Source organism: Phalangium opilio, unplaced genomic scaffold, assembly GCF_054372755.1.
Source record: "Phalangium opilio isolate 3A_F unplaced genomic scaffold, DU_Popi_V2 ptg000209l_1, whole genome shotgun sequence".
Classification (NCBI taxonomy): Eukaryota; Metazoa; Arthropoda; class Arachnida; order Opiliones; family Phalangiidae; genus Phalangium; species Phalangium opilio.
Genome location: NW_028324217.1, coordinates 16,684,547 through 16,707,968, shown reverse-complemented (window position 1 = coordinate 16,707,968; position 23,422 = coordinate 16,684,547). Strand labels below are relative to the sequence as shown.

At 36.3% G+C, this 23,422-nt stretch overlaps 1 protein-coding gene and 1 long non-coding RNA gene across 2 annotated transcripts; one reads left to right on the top strand and one right to left on the bottom strand.

Moving 5' to 3' along the window:
* The first annotated feature begins 5,205 nt into the window (after nucleotides 1-5,205).
* LOC149620892 (uncharacterized) lies at nucleotides 5,206-7,629 on the top strand. The gene is made up of 2 exons (XR_016375201.1): nucleotides 5,206-5,697; nucleotides 5,784-7,629. It is a non-coding gene; the product is annotated as an uncharacterized LOC149620892 (long non-coding RNA).
* Nucleotides 7,630-11,825: 4,196 nt separating this feature from the next.
* On the bottom strand, nucleotides 11,826-15,382 carry LOC149620891 (uncharacterized). The gene is made up of 2 exons (XM_089853960.1): nucleotides 12,100-15,382; nucleotides 11,826-11,999 (listed from the first exon to the last, which is right to left on the bottom strand). Exons 1-2 carry the CDS (start codon nucleotides 15,325-15,327, stop codon nucleotides 11,973-11,975), a joined length of 3,255 nt encoding a protein of 1,084 aa, XP_089710086.1. The 5' UTR covers nucleotides 15,328-15,382; the 3' UTR covers nucleotides 11,826-11,972.
* Between the last annotated feature and the right edge of the window lie 8,040 nt (nucleotides 15,383-23,422).

The following is a 23,422-nucleotide window of genomic DNA, read 5'->3' as shown; positions in this document are numbered from 1 at the left end:
AAAAATCTACTTTATTCTATTGGATGATTTTTTTCATGTACCCATTTAGAAATCGTCTCGACCGTTTGGTGGCTGCACCGTGACATGAATTTCAAAATTTTCACTGTTCGGATCTTAGCGCTATACGAGTTCTGACGTCACAGTAGCCTGCAGAAGATGCCCAGTTGTTACTCATATTTGTGTGCTTAGAGGCATGATAAACTTATGATATTTCCCATAGACTCTTGAGGCAAGTGCTCTTTTTTCTTGAAATGTGAGAAACTTAACGGGCTTAAACTTAAGGTGTTATTTTTATGACAAAATGGTTGCTACGAAACCATAATTTGAACTAGAGCTTAGAGGTGGATTGAAGGGCAAATGAAGTAGTCGTACAATTTCATTTAGAATCATCGTTTAGTAATACACCCGTTTCAATTAGGGCGAGGGGCATTGTAAAGTATGCTGGATATGGGGATACAACGGAAAATCAGGTATGTTAATCTAAAGACGGCGATCTCAAGTTGTCAGTCCACCAAAGCCCTAACGTCTTTGCATCCGTCTTAAGACAACAATGTTTTGAACATTATTATTACTAGCTGTTACCCGCGGCGTCGCTCGCGTGAAATAAGAACTTCCATCAAAAAATATAAAGAATGGGTTAATTTTACTGATGATTAATATTTTTGTTGCACCCTAGGCACTCGTCGTTAACCGTCAGCCCGTCGGGACATTTTTATTACTTTTCATGCGGACATTATTCCATAAATAGTGTTGCTTGTATTAAGAGATACGCCACCCTACGACGATTTACAGGTAAACAATGATAAACTAAGAATGAATGGTTGAAATCTTTTAAGGAAATTAAGAAAAGATGCAATGGAGTAGTGTCGGTAGAGAGGGGAGGAGACTGCGTATCCCTCTCTCTCTAGACGCGCTTTTGTAAGAAGGGATACTGTACACGCCTGGAAATTAAGAGAACCTACAATACAAAGCTTTTCTTACTAACATTCGGGACCTTTCTCTCTGGCACAGTATTTGTTTTATGAATTTTCGGTAATTTACACCGACGTTATTCAGTGAAACTCAAACTTGAAATTTTATTAGTATAGCTGTCCCACCTGGCCCAATTCCCCGGATTTCAGTAAGAAAGAAAAGCTTAATAATAGAATAATCCGAGTCTTCTTTCCACTGTCATTATGCTGTCATGTAATTCTTGAGCTTAAGCGGGGCAAATTCGATTAAACAAACACTATCCCATTGATATATTAAATTTTTAACCTATTTTAATTATATAGTAGTGCAAGTCATAACGATACTAAATGAATGGTCTAGTTTTGTATTTAACTTGTATAAATGGTTTTAAGGTTAAATTTAAATCAACATTTATGGTCTTGAAAAAAATACTGGAGTTTAAACTTACTTAAAAGACTGAACCTGAGCAGCAATATTAGCACGTGTTGAGCCCAGCGAAACCTATTCGAGTGAGCCCAAACCTGATTTGAATTAGTTTCAAAATTATTAAGGAAAAGTGCAGCTACCATAACATTATACCTTAAATAGACTTATGCACTATTATATCTCATGAACTTGTGCGCAAACATCAGTCATAGACCTGAGCACAAAAACATTCCATTCCACTATGCTAATAAATATGTGCACAAACGGATTCCATAGATTTGTGCACAAACAGGTTAAATAGGCTTGTGCACAAACAGGTTAAATAGGCTTGTGCACAAACAAGTCATAGACCTGTGCACAAAAATATTCCATAGACCTGTGCACTAAAAGATTCCATAGACCTGTGCACAAAAATATTCCATAGACCTGTGCACTAAAAGATTCCATAGACCTGTGCACAAAAATAATCCATAGACCTGTGCACTAAAAGATTCCATAGACCTGTGCACTAAAAGATTCCATTAAATTGTGCACTAAAAGATTCCATAAACCTGTGCACTAAAAGATTCCATAAACCTGTGCACTAAAAGATTCCATAAACCTGAGCACAAAACGATTCCATTGACCTGTGCACAAAAAGATTCAATAGACATGTGCACAAAAAGATTCAATGGACATGTGCACAAAAAGATTCCATAGACCTGTGCACAAATAGATTCCATAGACCTGTGCACTAAAAGATTCCATAAACCTGTGCACTAAAAGATTCCATAAACCTGTGCACTAAAAGATTCCATAAACCTGTGCACTAAAAGATTCCATAAACCTGTGCACTGAAAGATTCCATAAACCTGTGAACTTAAAGATGCCATAAACCTGTGCACTAAAAGATTCCATAAGCCTGAGCACAAAAAGATTCTATCGACCTGTGCACAAAAAGATTCAATAGACATGTGCACAAAAAGATTCAATAGACATGTGCACAAAAATATTCCATAGACCTGTGCGCGAAAAGATTCTATAGACCTGTGCGCGAAAAGATTCTATAGACCTGTGCACAAAAAGATTCAATAGACATGTGCACAAAAAGATTCCATAGACCTGTGCACAAAAATATTCCATAGACCTGTGCGCGAAAAGATTCTATAGACCAGTGCGCGAAAAGATTCTATAGACCTTTGCGCGAAAAGATTCTATAGACCTGTGCGCGAAAAGATTCCATAGACCTGCGCGCGAAAAGATTCTATAGACCTGTGCGCGAAAAGATTCTATAGATCTGTGCGCGAAAAGATTCTATCGACCTGTGCGCGAAAAGATTCCATAGAGCTGTGCGCGAAAAGATTCCATAGAGCTGTGCACAAAATTTCAGAGAGTGCTTAAAAAGATGATATAGACATCACTATGCTCAAAAATATCCCATAACCATTTTCATAAAAATCTTCCGTAGAACTACGTGCAAACAGATTCCGTAGGCCTGTGTTTACCTCCATATACTTGTACACAAACAGGTCATAGACTTGTGCAAAAACAGGCTTCATAGGTTTGTGCAAAAGAGAAGTCACAGACAAATTCAAAAAGAGATAGTACTTGTTATTCCTTAATATTAAGTATATTGAATTTCCATCGACCACAAGAGTCAAGGTAACCTTTCAAGATATTCAATTCAATTAAGACGATCAAAGTGAAAATATGGTAACCTTTCAAGATACGCAATTCAATTAAGTCGATCAAAGTGAAAATAAGTTACTTTTTAATTATTTAAGAAACTAAAATTCCTAATAAATCTTGCGTAATAATCCACCTTATGTTTTCGAAACTATACATATTTTTGAAACCGAAAAACAGAACAGAAAAACGCAGTAAAAATATAATTTATGGAAATGATACAGGGAAATTTACTTGGTTAAATATATTTTCGCAATACTCCATAATTATAGGAAACCCTTTTAGTGTGTAGGTTTTCGCAACAAGATATAAACGTGGTAGAAAAATAAGCCAAATGTTACCAAGCACGCATTTACTACATGAAAACGTACATATTAAATTTTTCGCTTTCCAAAAGCTCTTACTTATGTTACTATGCGAACTGGGTCGTTATAAACTTCCCAATATGGACAAGACGTGAGTGAATCGAAAAATAGCGGAGTGCAAACCCTTATATCACCACAGTGCAGCCAAATTCTCTGGTTTTATAAGTCTTTCTTTAAGCTACAATTATTTTAATTTGGCTATAGTTGGTTCACTCTTGTAAATAAAAAGAACTCAATTATATTCAGAATTGCCTTCCCAAATGATAGAACCACGTAATGTTATAGAACGAAACCACGCTTGCGATTACAATACACGCAATTTCATTGGAAAACAGCACCTGCTGCTTGTTCTCAAAGCCTGCACCAGAAATGTTTGGGTTAATTTTGATAATATTTTTTATTTGCAATATGTTGGTTCTTTCGTAACTGACAATAAGCCTTCATTATACCAAAGTTCTTACAAGACTGGAGATGAAGTTCTGACCCGGAGATATCAGTTGAAAATACGTCTTAAACAGATGTTGATGTTCAGGTAATTAAAATTTAATTAAATGAAAGTGGCGAAGTATTTTAATTTTACAGGATTTAAATGTTAAAAATCTTTCAATCAATATGAAACATGCAATATTAATAATCTTTTTCCAACACCTAAGGCACAATTTTTTTAAAATTTAATTCTTATCTGTCTAATGGTATCGCGTTCCATACATTGGGGGCAATTCTCTATTTTTTTATTGATTCTTCTACTAATTATAAGACCAGTCTGCACAGTGAAACATTCAGGAAATACTTCCGATGAATTTTAAAATTCAAATTAGGTTCAGATTTTAAGGATAATATTAAAGAAGGACTTACGACCAAATCGCGTAACGTCCTGCCTTTTTGTTAACAAAATTGTCGTGGCACGCTCCATGTCTCGCTCCACGATTATCACGTCGCGCGCAAATTTTATCAAATCTCGTGATAAATTTCATTCGACACGGAACGTGCCACGAGAATTTTGTTAATAAAAGGACAGGGCGTTACGCGATTGATCGGAGGTCCTTAGTTAAAATTATTCTTAAAATCTGAACATATTTTGAATTTTAAAATCATTCGGAAGTATTTCCTGAAAGTTTCACTATGCAGACTGGTCTTAAAATTAGTAGAAGAATCAATAAAAAATCACTTCATTTTCTACTTCATCCTCCCTTTAAGCGAGTTATCGCAAGTGATAACTATCGTCTAAAGGGTTGGTGTCAACCTCGTGCGTTTTATGAGAGCGCGATATCTAAATAGGTGATTAGTCATAGGTGTCATCAAACCTTGAACGAAAAGCGGTCGATGTCTCGCGAATTACACTCGTGATAATAAAAAACAAGGCAGTTAAGTTAAAATTTTACCGTCTTTATTTAAAAAGCAAGCGATAACTTATCAGTTGAAACCTTACGCTAAGTTATCATTCTCGTGAAAATTAACAAGGCGACCCAAGGGCTCGTAATAGTAGCCACATCGTACCGTACTAAACAGGCGTGCAGAAAATTTTAGTGAATAGCCCCTCGCTGCGCCACCTTTAACTGTTCTAAAATCATTACTTCTATTAATCAAAACGCGTCTTGGATTTAACCAAGACCTAAAAAGTATCGATAAGAACATGGTTAATCACTTGACTGAATGAGCAGATATTGAAACTTTTTTTAATTAAATCTTACATGCTTAAGAAAGTAATGTTACATCACCCTATTCCATTGAATAAACTTATTTTACTGGTAGTAAATATTTTCCCTCTCAATAATTTGAAAAATTTACTTATCTCGGGTTTTCGAGCACAATTCCATTCCCCGAAAACATTTTATAACTACATTTATTATCACTTTTAAGAGAGTACGTGTATGACATTGTGTCGTTAATAGGTTGCTAACATATCCCCCCGTTCATGCCCTGTACGCTCCATAGTGAAACTTTTTGTTAATTTTAGTGCAAATTTCAACAATGGCAGCACATTCAATGGGGACGTTATGATTTTTGCTCTTGGTTAAACTGAATTATGTAATAGACCACTTTGACATATCTTAGAGGGAAAGACACGGGGGTAAAACTTAGCCTTCAAACTCGCTCGATGGAAAGATCATAAATGGAGCAGAGACGGCGAGGGGTCAAACCCCCCCCCGTATGTCCCGATACTGAGGATTGGCATCTCTTTCTTTTACGTAGAAAGGGTCTATAGCAGCGGTACGACAGACAATGGTCACACGGTTCTATGCCATGGCGTTTCTATGGTTCGCAAGCAGTAGGGGCGTCCATGATATTCGTAATTTTTTGATTTTCTTTGTTGCAATTGCTAACTTAAGCACGGTCGTAGCCTGAAAATTCTGACTTGGTTATTTTGCAATATAGCCTGCGTTCACCGAGTCGCGTGATCTAGGACGCTGTGGCTCGACTCCGCTACTTAGTCTGTATATCTTCAGGAACAAGGAACATGTATTAACGGTTTTTAAAGGAAAATGGGATTTATAAACTTGTCGCTGCGAATCTTCCTATAGAAAATGTAGTATTTCTAGTAGCCCCAGAGACTTCTAGTAGTACTCTGTATGCATTTGGTAGAACAGTTTTATAGATATTGAAATGGTAGAAGATATTTATAAAATAAAATTTTTTCGAATATTTAAACTTCAATTTGGTCGAATTATTTCGTAGTTGTCCTATTTCAAGGCGAGGAATGCTCTCAAAAACAATTACTATTTGCTGACGAATACCTTAAAAAGTAATTCACACAGAATTCTCGAGCAGTTTAATGCGTAATTGAGTGGGCTATTGCCTTGGTAACGAGGCCAGCGAAAGACAAGGCATGAGAATGGCACAAGGCGTACTTCTATCAAGGGGGGTATACAACTATACATCCTCCTTGTTCGTATCGGGCGCAGCAGAGGCTAAAGCAGACTACGACTAAATCGTTTTGTCATTGTCATGTTGTAGTTATATGGTATTTTCCACACGAAAACTCTTAAAAGTGATAATAAATGTAGTTATAAAATGTTTTCGGGGAATGGAATTGTGCTCGAAAACCCGAGATAAGTAAATTTTTAAAATTATTGAGAGGGAAAATATTTACTACCAGTAAAATAAGTTTATTCAATGGAATAGGGTGATGTAACATTACTTTCTTAAGCATGTAAGATTTAATTAAAAAAAGTTTCAATATCTGCTCATTCAGTCAAGTGATTAACCATGTTCTTATCGATACTTTTTAGGTCTTGGTTAAATCCAAGACGCGTTTTGATTAATATCTGTTACTTCGGTCTTAATTTTTATTAATTTTGTGTACATGCGGTGGTGATTAATTTATTTCAGTGCTCATTCCCGCTAGCTGCAGAAAAGGAAATAGTTTGTCATTCAATAGACTGAGAGTCAGTAGCTAAGGGGACGTCACATCAATATTTTTAGTCTTAATTTAAGCTGATGAAATTCGTAGATATACGAGGGTGTGAAGTCATGACAAAGATTTTAGTTCGTCTATTTCTGATGAACCCAGTCCAGAATATACCAGTTGCTTCCACGCTAATTTTGAACCCCATTTCCAATGTAATTGTGTCAATAAGATCTTATTCAGAACGGATATTTCTCTTAACCTTTACACGAGATTCAACATATAGAATACCATCTTTTGTGATTAACTTTAACCTAATTTAAGAAACTAAAATAGTAATTTTTTTTGTTAAAAATGGCATTAAATAAGACAACTAGCAATAATTTGGCAATATATCGAGGGAAAAGAAATACAGTTTTGTAGTATTTTGGAAAAGCTGGCAATATCATAATAATTATATAATATAAATATAACGCGTCTTAAAAAGATTTTCTATTCCGTATAGTGTGGTAGTTTGGCATATTTTATTTTTCGCTCTGTCCTTAAGTACAATTTTAATTGGATTTAGCCATTGGGATAGATGAAAAATGATTAGCCAGCGTACTACGGGAGTTCGGAAATGGAACTGTGCTTAGATTTATCATTGAATATAGGAAATAATAGGATCAACAAATTATTTAGTAGTATTTATGAAACTAATGGTAACTATTTTACCTTTGATAAATAAAGTCAAATGAGAGTTACAGTAGTTTATTAATGACAAAAGTTAGGGTTAATAGTATTATTTATTTTATAAAATATAAATTGTAACTTTTTAAGGTTATGGCTGTTCAATAATTACTTTCAAATCATTAAAACAATAAATTGGTTTAAGAATATTTTTGTTAAACTTTTTTTTTCAAAGTTATTATTATTTTATTGGCATGTGCTAAAGATTTATTTTAAAAACACATTTGGTTTGATAATTGCTACGTCTATTTATAGCACGCAATTTGGAATTATATTTCCTTGGTTGTTATTTATTAATGATATTCATTATAATTATTTTCCAGTAAATAAAAATTTTGTTTTTCACGTTTAAAGCTAATAGTTGCGTATTTTTTAAAGGGTTTCATTCATAACTTTATACGGAAAATTATTTTGGACACCAGAAAGGCTTTTGAGGATAATTAGTGATAGCGTCCTAACTGGCAAAAAATAGACCTTAACAAGGAAAAGCTATGAATAACTATAATTAATTTTAACTGAATCTAAAATGTAAGTTTCACTATGAATACATGAGAGGGATTAAAAAAATGTTCAAAGACAGTCATACGTGAAGGTTGGACTTAAAAAGTGTGAAAAGTTCAACATAAACGTTAATCATTTTGTTAATCTCTCAAGTGAATAATTCGATGATGGAAAAATATTTATACACATTTAATTCTAGGACTGTAAAATTGAGAATATATAATAGCCAGAAAAATAGTAAGCATGGGTTTTAATGTTAAATTATTTTAGGTATAAAAAAGGGAAGGGGGAGTTTGTTAAAATACTGCTAATATACTAAGATGCTTTTTAAAAAGGGTAGTGATTTGTTGGTGTAGAATCTGCAGTTTAGCTCAGAGAGTTAATGAAGCGCCTTGTATTTCGTTAGTGACATCTTCAATCCAGTTGATTTATTTTTTTTTCAATATTTAATACTATTGAACTAAGATGGCGTTAGTGGTTAATGTCATTAATCGGTAGCTTTTTTACTGGTTCCATCGCGCTTGGTTTTGTTTTATTGATGTAGAGTCTGCAGTTTAGTTCACAGTTAATGAGGAGCCTTGTGTTTCACTATTGAACTAAGATGGCGTTAGTGGTTAATGTCATTAATTGGTAGCTTTTTTACTGGTTCCATCGCGCTTGGTTTTGTTTTATTGATGTAGAGTCTGCAGTTTAGTTCACAGTTAATGAGGAGCCTTGTGTTTCACTATTGAACTAAGATGGCGTTAGTGGTTAATGTCATTAATTGGTAGCTTTTTTACTGGTTCCATCGCGCTTGGTTTTGCTTTGTTAATGTAGAATCTGCAATTTAGTTCAGAGATTTAATGATGTGCCTTGTGTTTGGTAGCGAGATCTCCAGTCCATTTTATTTTTTTATATTTATTACTTTTGAACTCAGATAGCATTACTGCTTAACGTCATTAATTGACAGCTTTATTTTACTAATTCCACCGAGCTTGTTTTGTTTGGCAAACGTCCGTAAAATAACGTTCATAAGGCGTTTCGATGGAAATTTAAATTGAAGTCCAAGGTGATTATGCGGTTAATCACAGTTGGGTTTTTTAGAGTTACGAGTGAAGTACTTGAGGTTTAATCGGGTGGTGAAGGAGGGGGAATTTGGGGTATTTCACCAGCCGCGGACACGGGGTAGTCAGTTCCTGTAGGGTAGGCATACTGACAAGTCCCTTATTCCCTCAAAACTTTGTCGCCCAGAAGCTTGGCTTACAGGAGTGCGCCCAAACTCCCAACATAGTAAAGTACATAATTTTAGTAACAAACCATTGCTGTTCTAAATTTTAATAACGTTGAAGCAACTTTTGTTCAAAAAAGTTTTTTTTAGCGAATATCTGTTAGGAACTTCTATTGTGTTGATGAACTTGAAGGCAAGGCTTGCCAAGCCTTTATATAATTATGCAGGGAAGCCAAATAATTGACATGTATTGTTTGGCCTTGGTACAGCTTGACGTTCTACAGACACTCGCTCAACCAATACGAAGGTTATTTCTTTGATATCTTTGCTTTTTTTAATCCAAAGTCGCTCTCATTCTTTGAACACGCCAGTCTGAAGTGTCTGTTGTTTCGGCATAGAAGTTGAATATTTATATTTCTTGATCTGTCTATCGAAGTCTTGTGGTGTTGTTTTTTATAATGATGATGATCATATTTTTTAGCTGTGTAGTTTTAAACTTTTAATTTACTGGTAAAGGCTATGATGAATTATCTTTCTGTTGAAGCTTAGCAGCTGGCACGTGTTGATACAATACGCTTGTAATTGTACGAAAATAGTCTTTAAATTGCATGTTTCAAAGTTGAAAATATGCATCGCTCGTAGCATTTATGTCGAAATAATTTTGTTCATCGTTATATTAGTTATGTAAAGGGGCGGAGGGGGAGGACGCGAAAACTTTACCATTTACTGGCTATTATATGTTCATTTAAATATGAGATTTTGAGGGTCAATTTTTTTAAATTTTGTCAGGCAACTCTTAGCTTTAAGTTTGGAAACAGTGCTGCTAGAACATGACAATTATTGTTTTGCGCGTGGGTTACCAAAGGGACAATGAAAAGGTTATAAAATTTTGAAGAAAAAAAATTATTCCAAAAGGCTTTGCAAATTCTGCCCCTGTTGGTTTTAATCAATGCCACCCGTCACTCAGACTACTCCAGCTGGTGAGAAACACATAGAGAATATGCAAAACTTCCTGGAATATTAATTGTAAAAAAATGTTTTAGTTATTTTATTTACAAGGGTAATGTAATATATATATATATATATATATATATATATATATATATATATATATATATATATATATATATATATATTGGTAACCGCAATTGGGGAAATAATTCTCAAACTATATAAAAACCAATTCTCCAACAATAGTAGGATATTAGTTAGTGGGACAAATTAATAAGTTCATATGGCTATTAGATACTTTTAAATAATTTTTTTAAGTGGTATTAGATTGGGTCGGGTACACATTATTGATAAGTTATACAAAGAAAAGGTTATATTAATAAATAATATTTAAGCACAAAATCATCGCTACAGGGGTTGAAATGAAAACAGTATAATATTAGATTAAATTAATTTAGTTTATAAAATCTCGTGGGCTTTTTTTGGAACGGTTAGAAATTGTTAATGCAAAAAAAATTATAAGCGTCTTAATGTAAAAAAAAAATATAGCGCGCTAAAAAGAGAAAAATGGTAGTTGCGAAACTGATATTTAGAGAACTCTTCGAATATATTAATTTTAATCAGTATTTATTTAAAATTTGGGTACGAGTGTCTAAATCACAGTTCCAAAAATCTGTTCAATGTTAACTAATAATATGAGTTTGTCTCAATAGTATCACCAGCTTATTAAAGAATTAAATTTAATCACATAGCATTACCAACAGGGGCTACGTTTTTAGCTTATTTTTACATGAAATACCATTGGGGCAAGACAAAACCCTTCACTAGAAAATTTAAAAATTAATTCAAGAATCATCGCCTTTTTTCGTAACAATAGCATGGCCCTACAATCCTCCTTCCTCTCCTATTCACGGTTATTATAGTCTGGGCAACATCAAAATTTATCTCGAACCATTGTAAACCTTTAACTTGCTCGAGAATTAACAATTTTACCCAATCATAAATTACTTTAAAGGGAATATGAAACTATTAGTATATCTTTGACAGATATGATGCTCCTTTCTGGTACGAATATTGAAATTTTAAGCTTTACCCGGGGTAAATTTGATATGGATTCTTCAATCACGTTAGATCCGTTAATGTGTCTGGACTCTTTCCAAGAGCAAAACAGTGACGTCAGTCAAGTTACTGACGAATCTCTCCCTTTTTCTGATCATTGCATCACTGACCTCGTACCAGCCGTTGTCTTTTCTCACAAAGTTCACATAATGTCCCTCGGCCAACGATTGACCTTTATGAATAATCACCCCTTTAGTTTTAAAAAGCATCTTGCTCAAAGTGACATTTTGATTTTCAAAACTTGATATTTTGGTCGAAATCTTAACTGGACGACCATCTTTGTAATCGCCACGGAGAAGACACAAAAATACGTACTTCCCGCTGGATATCAATACATCACGCTCTTGTATTTTTGGGTTGTTACAAAATACGCATGGCACCTCTGTTAATATCATCCTTTTTTCTAGAGATTTCCAATCAATTTTATCTCGGTTTTCTAGTGGAAGATTGAAAATGTTGCTTTCAACAATATTTTCCGAATTTTGTTCAACTTGACATTTGGGGCATTTGGTAAAGTTTCGCGACTTTGACCAAAAAAGATCTTTTAGAACCTTAGAGTAATTGGCTTCCATTTCTTGACTTAGTGTCGTCAAGAGCACCATCAAAAATTCACTGGCGTCTTGTTGAACGTTTTGCGTAAAATGATTTCCGACAGCCATTCTCAGTTCCAACCCTTTACGACTGAAACTTCCTTGAGAACTCTCGATGTCGTTTATCGTGTCATGGAGGCAACGTAAAACTGGTTTTTCAACGAATGATCCATTGTAAGATTTAACCAATTCCCTTAATTCCGGCACTAATAAGAGTAGTTGCAAAACGCTATTGGAATAGCACGTTACTTGATCATCGTTAGCTAAACCTTTCAAGGGAAAACTATCCAAACTCTGTTGGGCTTTCCTTTTCTTCTTCGGTGTTTCTTCACATCTCACTTCCTCGCCTTCTAAAAGGCTTTTAGATAGTGTAGGCGCACTTCTTTTCCCACCTCTACTTTCTTTCGACTCCGTTATTTCCAAAAGAGGCATATCTGGCCTATATTTTTTGCGAAGCCTGTTATATTCCATTATGGCTCGTCCATCCGCCTTAATTTTAGTCGGATCGAACTGTAATAGATGGAGTCCGGCTAAGGACGTCACTCTCGATAAAGCGACGTACGCCATGCCCGTTCCAAATAAATTCGGACCCAAATCCATAATGGCGCATTTTAAACTCATGCCTTGGCTTTTGTGTATCGTAATTGCGTATGCCAGGATGACGGGAAACTGGGAGCGCTTAACGTAAATCTTTGTCATGAGCAAAAATTTGACGCTAATTTTCTCAACTAAAAAGTCAGTGTTAGCGTTGTCGTTGTCGTTATTCGGTTCGCGATCTACTCTGAGAAAAATACCAACAACGTTTCCTTGTTCGTCCTTCTTGAATCCAGTTACGAAACCCATCGTACCATTTACAACGCCTTTTTCAAAACTGATATTCCTTCTGACCATTATACGGCAGCCAACGCAAAGAATTAACTCGCTCTCCAAACCGCCCGTTTTGGACGGTTCGTTTTTTAGACTTTGAAGTCTCCTCAAAATGTTTTTATTCATTTTTTTGCCATAGTCAGCGAGTCTATCCTGGCAAGGAATGACTTCAACTTTCACGCCGTTTTTTCGCAGCATTTCGCCGTTGAATTTTTCGCACATGGCTAATTTAGGCATCAAACAAATTGGGTGAAACCCTTCATTGGACAGTTTAATGAAAAGGTCCATAGCCACCTCGATGTTTTTTCCTCGAGCAACCAATCTACTTTCTAAGGTTGCAACATCAGCTCTAGAAATATTTCCAATTCTAACTCTGCTTAAAATGTCGCTGTAACTTTGGTCGTTGGCTTGTCTAACATTTTGCGTTAGTTCATCGTATTTAAAAAACTTCCAAAGATCACTTCCTCCGATGCAATTGAATCTAAGTCTGGCTTCTTCGGAAGTGATTTTGACGAACGCGGGATTTCCTTGAACCGGAGGCAATTGGAAAAAGTCTCCCAAAACAAGGATAAATACAACTCCACCAAATGGTTGGTTCATTTCCCAAAATTCGTTCAGCCTCAAGTGAACGTGAGTCAGTAACACCGACGAGACCATGGAAATTTCATCAATAATTAACAGTTTTAAATTTCCCAAAGTTTCTTTCATAATGCTCATATTGTCCGAACTTAGGGAATGGTATTCGGCAATACGCCCATGATCTACCGGCAACATTAGTAATCTGTGTAACGTTACGCCATTAACATTCAACGCTGCCAAACCCGTTGGCGCGGCAATTGCCACGCTAGCAGGATTTTGAAAGCGTCGCCTTACGGCGTTAGCGAGAGTGTCGATAAGAAACGATTTGCCAGTGCCACCAGGTCCCGACACAAAAAGGCACTTGTTTCCAGATTTTTCTCCCTCTTGGGAGAAGTGATCCATGATGTGATCATATATTCGCCTTTGATCCGAGTTTAATAACGCCACATTCTCAACATCAGTCTCGAAATTCATTTCCATGGCAGCTTCCACATCAGCCATCGCGTGTTCGGTTTCGATAACAATTTCTTTCCCTTGTAGGGCATTTTCATCGTCCTCACTTTCAGTCTCCGAGACTATGGTTTCTGGCTCTTGCGCCTTTTTAGAAGCCTTCCGTTTCTTTTCAACTTCTTTGGAAACCGAGAGTTTCTCGTGATATTCTCTCATGTCCTTCAACACCGAAAGCGAGTTTTCGAAAGCATCGGCGTATGTTTCAAAATCGCCCAATAGCTCAGTTTCGTCACGCCACGGTTTGAAGAGGATGAGTAGAGCGTGACAATACTGTTCTTTCTCCTCTATCGGGTCGTGAATAAAGTGCTCTATTATGTACGGCTTAATTCTCTTTCTCATGAAACCCAGATTGTTTTTCAACTGGATTACATTCGCATTTTTCTCGACACCCTCAGAGCGCATCGCATAATCGTAAAACCGACCAAATTCCCGCAAACTAAGATTTTCCAAGCTGTCAGGACGATTCGGATATTTGTCGTCGACGAACCCTTTTTGGCAAGTGTCCGTGCTTTCGGGGTCAGTTTCCCTCAATCGCGCGAGTTCCTTGTAACCTTTCAAAACTCTCGATCGGTTTTCTTTTAAGTTAGTGTTAATAAATTTAGTGCTGTCGGACTTGTTGAAAAGGTCTTGGCCCAGCATCATATCGAGAGCTTCGTAAATTCCTATTTGCTTGCACGTCAAAGATTTCAATCTATAGGCAAATAATTTTTTGGACAAACTTTCGTTGCCTAACTCGGCAAAAGTTTGGTCCATGTCAGCCCGGTCTCCCTTTGTCACGTAAGCCGTGACATAGTTTGCCACTATTTCCGATTTGTCAGCGACAAATTGCAAATCCATGTTGGCTTTGGAAGCCAAAAGTAGCGTAGGATTGTAATCATTGATTAAAACTTCGTGCTGTTTTCTCGGCAAGTCGTACAGTCGTTTCTGCACCTTTTTCATTTTACGGTGACGAGTAACTGATCTAACAGAATTCATAGTAGCAATGTTTGTTACGTTTCGAGGGAAACCGTAACGACACACTTTCAATCCTTTTTTAGAATTTTTCACCTTCTTATAACAACTGGAGGTGCATTTGTGAGTTTGGAATTTTTTTACCAGTCGGTGTAGTTCCGGACTTACCGATGCTCTTGGCATCGAACACGTGACGTGTTTTTGCACGTAATCCAAAATAGTCTCGGTCGAAGAAGTTCCAATCTTTGGAGCGTCCTTGGCCCACAAAAGCATATGGTAGTGAGGTAAACCTCGAGATTGGTATTCAACCCTCCAAAAATGATGTTCTATCATGCCAAGAACTGGATTTTGCTTACACAAGACAAAGTTGTTTAACAGCGACCGCACTTTGTTGTGAAAGTGCAAATTGACGCTAAGTGGGTCGAAATTCAACAATTCAGCCACCGTCATCGACTCTACTCCCGGAACGTCTGAATTCACTTTCCTCAAGTGATCGTGCAGTTCCATATCATCGTACTCGGCCGGATTAAAAGTTAGAAGCCAGGTGGGAGGACCAAATTCCCGAATCATCGCCAAAACGTCCCTAAGAACTTTATACCAGTAGTCCTTTGTTCCTCGAATATGACCCAAGAAAGTAGCTAAATTACTCTCAAGTTCTTCACTCTAAGAAATTGGAGTGTGATTTAACACCTTTATAAGTACTTTATATGGGTCCAAATTTGACACCGTTACAGGTGTACATTTACACCCCTGAAGGGATATAATCACACTTACACTCAAAAAATGGGGTGTGCTTTAACACCTTTAAAAGTAGTTTATATGGGTCCAAATTTGACACCGTTACAGGTGTTCAAGGGTTTAATAACACTAATTTTAGCAATTGGTGGCAAAGATAAGTATAAAATTGTGCAACAGAGGTGCACTTTAACACCTTTTTAACTCTTATATCGCACTGAAAGTGAATTTTTACTCTCATATTAGTGTTGTGCAACTCCTTAAAGGGTGCGGCATAGCACCTTTCAGAGTGTCGCGTAACGCCTTTAAGAGTGGGAGATTATTTGGTAGGATAGTAGTAGAAATTCTAGTACTTTTCCTAGACTTAAGAGCAAAACTGATGACGTAAAAACACTATAGTAGCTACATTTTGACCACTCATGAGGCATAACTCAAATATCGAGTATGGTTTTCCTGTTTAATTAAATTTTGATTATCCGCCATTCCGCAGTATTATTAGCAATCAAAGCTATATTCATAGCAGGGTTCTTCCTTGAGAGAACTTCATCACCTATAACCTAGCTATAGGGAGGAAAGTTCTCACATGCAGAACTATACCTCTTTAAGCGAGGGTTGTTGCGTATATAGTCATTTTTACGGGTTTATAAACTTCTGAAAAAGGCAGAAAGTTTTCACTTCGTACAAATGCATAGGGTATTAAATTAGTTTTGGAGGCTATACTATTCAAGCAGTAGATATAGACGTTCTTGTTAAATTTAATAACCTCTTTTCACTAAGAGTTTTTCGAGCACCAGAAACGTTTTTAATCTAATTTGCACTACAGATTTTACAAAAAAAATTCATTTAGTACTCTAATTTTTCTCAAAATAATGATAAAACATGTCACAAAAGCAAGTGCCCCACTTTGGCTTCTCAAGCTGGCCCTACTGTGAGGCCAGTATCTAACCTAGTCTCGTTTTTTAAGAGTATCGCTTAACACCTGTAAGAGTGTCGACTAACACGTTTAGCATAGTTTTATGAAGGTGCAACACCGCCAGATTACCAATTTCTTTGTTAATTTTATTTAAAGGATAAAACTGTTTTCTTTCATGAATATCATCTTTAAAAAAAGGTTTAACAAGTACGTTTTTCAATAATTTTTTACTGTTTGTATTGACATTAATGAAAAATAAATGAGAGACCTTATTTAAGAAACCAGCAGTATTATAATTTTTCATGTTTAATTTCGAACGGTGTTTTAATAGTGTTATTTTACACCGAATTTACACTTTAAATTGGCCTCTAAAAACTCAAGGTAATAAAACACTCTTTTGGGTGTTTTTACGGTGTTTACACCGTTTTAACACCTTTTTAACACTTCCATTTCTTAGAGTGTTTATCGCCAGATTCAACTCGATTGAGCAAATTTTCAACACCAATTGGCATGGGCTTTTTAACACGAAGAACGTAGTTCAAACTGCTAGAAATCGCTTTCATTTCGCATTCTTGATAAGAATGGAACAAATAGGCGTAATCTCGTCTAAAAATTGGACTTTTGTTCAAAATACGGGATAAACGATACTCGGTTTCCGTTATTTTCCCAAATGGTCTATCATCGTGCTTGCCAAAGCGACCCCGAGGGAACAAATGAACGAAGCTCATGTATTCCAGTTTTTTGTCCCAAGTGCTAACCGGCTCGGCCTCGACGCGCTTCATTTGGTAAGCACCCAATAAATCCTTCGGCGGTTGGACGTTCACCGGATGAATAGAGTAATGATCGTACAGATCATTAGCTTCGCCTTCAGAAAGTTTTCGCAACAAAGCCTCGGGTTGCGTTAGAATTTTGTAGGCGTCGCCTGGTGCAAGGCTAGACTGATTTTCATCCTGCTCCTGCATGTTCGAAGCGTTTTGGTCACCTTGGACGCCGTGACTACTATCCGCTGGTCCTTCTGTTGGAAGCGCAGCGGAAGCGCGTGTCAACGCATCAGATCCATCATTAATTAACGCAAGTGGATCTGTTACGCTCAGTAATTCTTCTGGAGTCAATGAATTTTCATTTCCATCAATTTCTTGCGTGCCACAAATATATTCCTCATTCATTGTCGAAATATCAATGTCTTTGTAAAAAGGGTTTATCTTTTTCAGCACACTGAAAGCTTTCAACACTTTTTCGAGGCAAACAACCTGCTGCCAAACCTTTTTGTCCGCAGTGGGAACGCCGTTCACCAAGATATGCAGTTCGTGATTTTTGGGCAACGTTTTGGGAATCATCTTCAAATTTTTTTCCACTGGTATTGGGAGATAAATTACTCTTCCCTTTAAAGCTTTAACCGTACCAAACTTCACGTTGGAATTGGTTTTAGTGCCTAACCGCACCACAGTGTGGAAGGGCTTCACAAGCTGAATTAAAACTTTCTCGAACATGTTTAAGTTGGTGACATCTGGCGGAAGATTGTCCACTGCCAAGTTGTTCAGAAAACATCTAATGGGAACTTTACCCTTTCCCAAATCCGTAGCGCAGTAACGACATAGAAGCATATCCGCTTCTCTAGCGTCCGAATTATTCATTATCCAGCCAGCTCTTAAAATCAGATAGGCCTCGTTATCAAAAACAGCACTGTTTACCAATTTTTCTACTGCTCTTAAATCAGATTTTTTCAATAATCTTAAACAGCAGTCGCAGGGCGTGTCGTGAAACTCGTTGGTGTTTAGCATTGCCCGAGCGAATTGATTCTCGTAAAGACTCAAGATTTCACTTTCATCGAGACTCGGCCGAGGAGCGTTAACGCTTCCTTTAGGAGCATCGTTTTGTTCCTTATTTAAATTTTTCCCACGTGTAGCAAGGGTTTTCCTTAATTCCGCCATGACATTCGTCACAGACTCGTAATCACCACTTTCAATTTCAGTTGAGATTTTAGTTAACGCGTTGAGTAACGCTTTGATGTGATAAATATTATTCAGAATATTTCTAATTCCCGAATAGTGAGGAGCCAGTTCAGCGAAAGCACGCAAATAACTTTGGCACTCTTCGCTATCAGCGCAGTAAGCAGTGTGTCCTAGGAACGGAACTATTCTCACCACTATTTCGTCTCCATCTGGTGGTATAGACACGTTTGATTTTTTGCAAAATTCTTTTCTTAATTCGCAAAGGTCCAAATCAGAGTCAAAAATTTTAGTCAAAGATTTTTCATTCGCATTTGCAACTGCGTTTACGAAAGCTAGTACTTTTGCAATGGCTCGAGTTCGAACATTACAAATATCACTGCATTCCCAATATACAGTTTTGTTTTTGGTTTCAATAGACCCACCTTCATTGATCACAAAATTTGCTTTTGGATTCTTCTCTTCAGTTTCAACAATGTTGAAAAGATTCGTAACATCTCCCGATTCATTAACTTGTAAAACTAGTTCAACATTACTAGTTGCGTTATTGTTTTTCATGTCAACGATATTTCCCATTTCGTCAACAAACAATTCTTTAGTCGAACTGGTAGCACGGTCTCTCAGAACTTTTTGTACACGACCATCAGAATCCAATTGAAAAATTTTGCCGTAATGTGACTCATCGTCATTTTTCAATATTTTACCATTATTTCCAATCGGATAATAGGTAGTTTCATGGAAATAGGCCTCTTTCATGCTACTGTGAAGCCTTTTCCCACCCACAACTTCCGTCAAATTGTCACAAGTGACTGACCCAATTTCTTTGATTTTTTTGACAAAATCCTTAAATTCACTAACAATTCTCGTTACTTGGGCGTGGTAAGCTGAATATAATTGCCTTTTGAAATGCAATATTCTACCAGCTAGCACTTGGCATTTTAGCTTGTGAGAGATAGACTTCGTGCGTTGTTTTTTAGTCTCACCGTTGAAAGACTCTGACGCCGCCAGTCTTTCAGTTAGACGTTTGACCAGAAACCTTTTATAGCTTTCAGCTATAATTTTTTTGTTTTTCGTTTTGAAAATTCCCGCATTGAGAAGCTTTTTCGCAAAACCAAACTTATCTTGTTTAGTGGGTTTCATATATTTTTTTTTATTTTTTGATTGGGAACCCACATTAGTAGTGCCACCACGTGGTTTAGTCCAATTTGTTTTTTTCGCAATACCAAGGCCAGATTTACGAGCAACTTGAGTATTTGCGTTTTTTTCCTTGAAGTACTCCTTGTTTTTCAGGTAGTACTTTTTAAAGTGAAGCTGATTATTTTGCTTCTTTTGCAAAGCTTTCCTCTCAGTTTCCAATTTCAACTTAGCTTCTGTTCTAATTTTTCGCATTAGAAGGATATTTTTTTTCCGCTTAGCTTGTTCTCGAGTAACCATTTTAAATAGTCAAGAATGGCTGTCACGATAATGTATTTAATAATATATTGCAACGGGTTTTGCGAATATGTTTGTTACACCCAGCAGTTCACAAGGAACTTTTTAAGAACTCTTTGAATTGGCAAAGGTACACACAGAACCCTTTAAATTTGCAAAGGTACACAAAGAAACCCTTGAATTTGCAAAGGTACACAAAGAAACCCTTGAATTTGCAAAGGTACACAAAGAAACCCTTGAATTTGCAAAGGTACACAAAGAAACCCTTGAATTTGCAAAGGTACACAAAGAAGAACCCTTTGAATTTGCAAAGGTACACAAAGAAACCCTAGAATTTGCAAAGGTACACAAAGAAGAACCCTTTGAAATTGCAAAGGTACACAAAGAACCCTTTGCAAAACACTCAGATTTCAATAATGAAGGTAATAATGAAATGTGAGTAATAAAAAATAGGCTTATCATTAACTTTAACAAAAGGAAAATTGGAAAGAAAAAAATAATTGAGCACAAACGATGTATGAAGTTGGTTTAAATAACCAACTTATTAACCCATAAAATACTTCTAAATATAATTTGAAGTAATAGATATAATTAAATACAGGTTTTTAATAGAGGAATACGAACCTTAAGCCTGGCTTCGGAAAGTTGCCGCCAAAAGTGAACTTTGAAGAGGGCAAGGTTCGTAAGGGCACAGCCCACTCGATCACGCTAGTCCGTACAGCTTGCGTGATCGAGTGGGGTGTGGTAAGGGCAAAAAGCCGAAAAAAAAGTGAACTTTAAAGAGGGGGAAGGGGCCAGACTTAGAAATAGCACACGTCCACTGGTCCAAAACCAGTGTATTAATTGCTTGGACTAGTTTTTTAATTCAAAAAGTGGGGGTTACTGGTCCTCGGGACCAGTTTATTAATTGCAAATCTATAGGAGAACAAAGGCTGGAACCACTCCGGAGACCAGTTTATTATTTAGGACACTAGGGGGTCACTGGTCCCAAGGACTAGTTTAAAAATTATCCTTATTTCTAAGTCTGGAAGGGGCCCTATTAAAAATCAAAATGGCGGCTATATATGTAAGGAAGTTTTACTAGTTAAACCTTGGTTAAACCTATCACATAAGGGTAGTTTTTAGGTTTTAACGGGCCAAATTATTTATATCATGGAATTGAACGTTGGTGAACAAACGTTTATTCTCCTTTTGGAGAAAATTTTGGAGTATATAGAGTTTGTAGAAAGTGGCAGAAAGAGATGTTAGTGGAAAGAGCCCAAGTCTTAAAGTATAAGTATGCAGTCATGATAAAAGGGAAGAAAACGGTTTAAAAATTAAAGCAATTTGCTTGAAAACAATGACATGTTGTTTGAATATTTTTGGAAATTTCAAAACATGCTCCTGCAAATCTGTGTTTTATGTCAGGATTGGTTATAAACCCAGATTTCCCATTCATGGGGGCTTCACCTGATAACAAAATTTCTTGCGAATGCTGCGGTCTTGGATTATTAGAAATCAAATGCCCTTATTCAGTAAGAGAAATAAAAATAGAAGAGTATGCAACTACGAAATCTTCATGCTTGGAATATTGTTAACAAACGAAGAAGTATAAACTGTCCTCTAGTTACGCTTACTATTATCAAGTACAAACCCAAATGATGATCCGTGATAGAAGTTATTGTGATTTTTGTCATTTGGACACTGAATGAAGTCAAAATTGAAAGAATTTTACCTGACTCTGAACTTTGGAAAGAAATAATTCAAAAATGTACAAAACTTTTTACAAGTGCATATTATTAGAATTGGTTTGTAAGCATTTTAGAAAAAATGTTTTCTGTAATGGCATTAGAGAAATTCCAGTGAACTCTCTAGCCACAATTATAAAAATCTGGTCAATAAAAAGTATTGTTATTGTGGTAAAAGGGAAGAGGGGAGAATGATAGCTTGTGATAACGAGAACTGTGATAGAAATAGTTTCATAATAACTTTCATTACATATCTTTAAAAATTACAAAGGCCCCAAGTACAAAATATTGGTATTGTCCAGACTGTTCTAAAAACCAACCCAAAAAAGGAGGTAGAGGTAGACCAGGAAAGAAAAAGTGATAAAACTTAATTTGTGATATTTTTTATTCCTTCCACCTTAATTGTGCAATAAAAAATTTCAAATTTGCAAAAATATACTATGAACATCTTAAATCTAATCAAATGGTACTACAGAATTGATGGAAGGCAAGTATAATAAACGGTCCTCGTTTCATTTGATTGAATGAATTCTTCATCCATTCTGTATTTTTTGAAGTCTTCATAAAAATTTATATCTTCTATGGTTAGATCAGTTTGAGTTTCGGCAGTTTTGTATGTATTATTGCTTGTCTGACTTGATGCCTCCACCATTTTAACATTAGCTTGAACAGATGCATTTAAAAAAAGTGGTACGCATTGACAAGCAACTTCAGCTCTTCCAGAATCTTCAATTCTGTCTTCGAGAATGCTTAGTTCCATAATCACAGAATCATCTAGACTGTCTACCGTTAACACAGAATCATCCTGACTATCTTCCGTTAACACAGAAACGAAGAGATCATTTCCCAATGATGACATTGACATCGCATTTTCAATTTGTGATTCCAATTCTCTCTTCTTCTTAGAACGCTCTAAGGAAAACTCATTTGTCGTCTGCTACGTCAGACTCACTAAGAATCTGGCAGCCCGACACCGGGAAGGAAACTATGTATTGCAAACCAGCAAAAACAATTTTGATTGGTCGGTTACGAAAGTTCTAAAGACCACTACTTATAGCGTTTTCCTATGGGTCCTCGCGGAGCGCTCCCATGGAGGAATAAAACTAGGAGATCCTATTCTTCAAAAACAGTCTTTAACGAAGCTGGAAACTACTACTACCATTTTTATTGCTCCTTGGGAGCGCTCCGCGAGGACCCAAAGGAAAAACGCTATAACATAGCTAGCGCTGAAGACGAATTATTGGGGGCAGCACTGCAGAGCGGCTTTTTTAAAAAAATTCATTTCAAAATCATAACTGCCAAAAAGGTTCAGCTAACCACATCTGAAGTAAGTTCCATGCTAAAAATTTTTAATTTTTAAATTTTAATATATAGTTTTTAAGCTAAAAATATTGTTAAGAACTTGAATGTTTAATATCATAATCTAGTTTAACAATTTACTGGAGCAGATAATCAATAATTATTTTTTTTTGTTAGAAAATGTCGAATATGACTTTTAGTGGATCTATGACGGGAGTGAAGATAATTAATTATGGGGGTGGAGGTGGACGCAGAGGTAGAGGGGGACGGCGCACTCAAATAATAAACCTTATTGGCGTGGTAAGCCGCGCACGTGTTATAATTGCAAAAAACCAGGGCATTTTATCCGTGATTGCCCAGAAAAAAAAGGTAACACAATTTTTCTTTATTTAAATATGTTTTGATATCCTATTTGTAACATTCTGTATTTTTTAGACGGAATTGAACAAACACAAGGTGACCTTGGAACTTTGGCAACTGATGTTGCCAATATATCTTTGGATGTGGCTCTACCCACAAATGGAGCGGTTACAGCTGAAAATGAAGCAGTTACGGCTGAAAATGAAGCGGCTACGGCTGGCATGGAAGTGGCTACAGCTGGAAAGGAAGGG

Bases quoted from the DNA above. Each gene is read 5' to 3' on its own strand.
- LOC149620891 (XM_089853960.1), bottom strand. From the start codon at position 15,327: ATGATTCGGGAATTTGGTCCTCCCACCTGGCTTCTAACTTTTAATCCG. The intron at 12,000-12,099 runs GTAACGTGCTAT...TTGAAAAACCAG, and splicing joins GTTTAGCTAACGATGATCAA to TTTTACGTTGCCTCCATGAC.